The sequence below is a fragment of the Condylura cristata genome, unplaced genomic scaffold, assembly GCF_000260355.1.
Source record: "Condylura cristata isolate star-nosed mole 26May11 unplaced genomic scaffold, ConCri1.0 scaffold00022, whole genome shotgun sequence".
In the NCBI taxonomy this organism is placed as follows: Eukaryota; Metazoa; Chordata; class Mammalia; order Eulipotyphla; family Talpidae; genus Condylura; species Condylura cristata.
The window spans coordinates 23,236,311-23,238,022 of record NW_004567123.1 but is presented as its reverse complement, the minus strand read 5'-3'; the positions used below and the strand labels follow the sequence as shown (position 1 = coordinate 23,238,022).

The following is a 1,712-nucleotide window of genomic DNA, read 5'->3' as shown; positions in this document are numbered from 1 at the left end:
GGCTCCTGGGCCGACGAGGAGGTAGCGGCGGCCGCGGCCCTGCCGTGGCGCTCCATGGGCTCGCCGAACCGGCCCGATCCCATCCGCAGCAGCCACCGCTGCCGTCCGAGCCAGGCCCCCAGCGCAGGACCCCTCGTCGCCTCCTCCGCGGCAGTCCAGCCGGAGCAAAGGCGCACCCTCGCCCGGCCGCCTCTTCCGTTGCGCCAACGCACAGAGAGCCAATCCCAGCAGGCTGAGGGCGGCCCGAAGGCCTCGTATCCAATGGGCTTCCTGGCCTTAGGCGGATCGACCGCGCCTCCATCCAATGAGAGCCTTCAGTGGCGGGCGGGGCGGAGAGCGGCGGGGGAGGGGATCGAGCGAGACGGTGGTGAAGAAGGCGGTGTTGCTGAGGGGGAGAGTGATGGCGGCGCTGCCCAATGGACGCGGCCGTGGAGGGGCGTGCACCCCCTTGTCCCTGGACACCCGCCCCCAAGGGTAGACTGGCCGGGGCCCCTGGACCTTAGAACTCTCCCAGGACTCCACCGCGCGCCCGCGACTTCCGCCCTGCCGTTCCGCCCGGTCCACTGTCGCCTCGAGCCCTCCTCCAGCCCAGCTGTGTCCCCACTGCGGCTGGTCGCTGCCCCGTTGGTAGACTTGAACAGCCGTTGGCCTTAGCCTTTGTCCCTCATCATGGTCTGCCACTGCCGTCGAGGCCGCCAACACCTCGGTGCTATTTTTTACCACCACCCCTTCCCCCAGCACAGCCACTGGCACGTTTGGGCTAAACCCCCTCCATTCCGCCTGCGTTGGAGAAATGTTCCTTGTACCAGAAGGATGAAAGGACTGGGGTTGGTCTCTATGGCAACTGGAAGAAAGAGGTGGCATATAAATCCTTCGCCATCCTCATGTGGTGACAGTGTGGGAGCTAAGTAGGGTTGGCTTTTTTGAAGGAGAGCCTGGATGGACCCCCCTTTTTATATGGTGCACCTGGGTATATTGATCATCTTACTCCCTCTTTGGGAGAAAGAAAATGGTCACCTCCAGCCCTTATTTGATTTGTGCACCTGAGCTTGACCTCTCAAAGGCCCTTCCTAGCAGAGGTTACCCAACCCCAGAATGATCAGGCCAAGCTCTGTACCATCAAATCACTCAGTCAAGTTTAACAGAACTATGGGCTTATCTTGCTTGCTAATTATTTCATAAGTGACTCCCCTGGGAGACTGTAATATCCCTTGTGTGATAGTCCTATTTTCTTCACCATTCCTGTAATGATTGCTAGCAACAGGCTGACTAAGAAAAGATAAACTTCTCTACATGTTGAATAAAATTCCCATGCTTACTCCATACTAACTCCCTTCACTGTAGGAATAACCCTAGAAACCTTTTCTAACCCTGGAAATCCCAGCTCCTGCAGGAAGCCAATGGAGGCTGCAAGAGCCCAGATGGATCCTATAAAACCAAATACAACTATAGCTATTCTTCCAAATCCCAGTGCCAGCCAGCATCGCAAACATTTCTGACCCATTCTCAGAATGGGTCTATTACCCCCAAATAAGGTTCTCCTTGATCTGAAGGAGATTCCATCCAAGTCTGAACTGTCATGAGTCATCCTGAAGAGTCAAGAACCATCATATGAGGTTGCCAAGATGACCCCCAATATCAAAACCACCTAACCTTTTTCTTGCCTTTACATTTCACTTACTTCTCACAGCAACATTTGAATAATTAGGCAA

General features: G+C 55.5%; 1 protein-coding gene across 1 annotated transcript in view; it reads right to left on the bottom strand.

Annotated features, from left to right (window-relative positions):
- Positions 1 to 1,324, bottom strand: part of PANK2 (pantothenate kinase 2) — a 25,954-nt gene extending 24,630 nt beyond the window's left edge. Inside the window, exons 1-2 of the mRNA XM_004687369.2 lie at positions 1,320 to 1,324; positions 4 to 312 (exon numbers count right to left, since the gene is read on the bottom strand). Coding sequence (XP_004687426.2) covers positions 4 to 312; positions 1,320 to 1,324 — 314 coding nt within the window. The remainder of the gene's footprint in view (positions 1 to 3; positions 313 to 1,319) is intronic.
- Between the last annotated feature and the right edge of the window lie 388 nt (positions 1,325 to 1,712).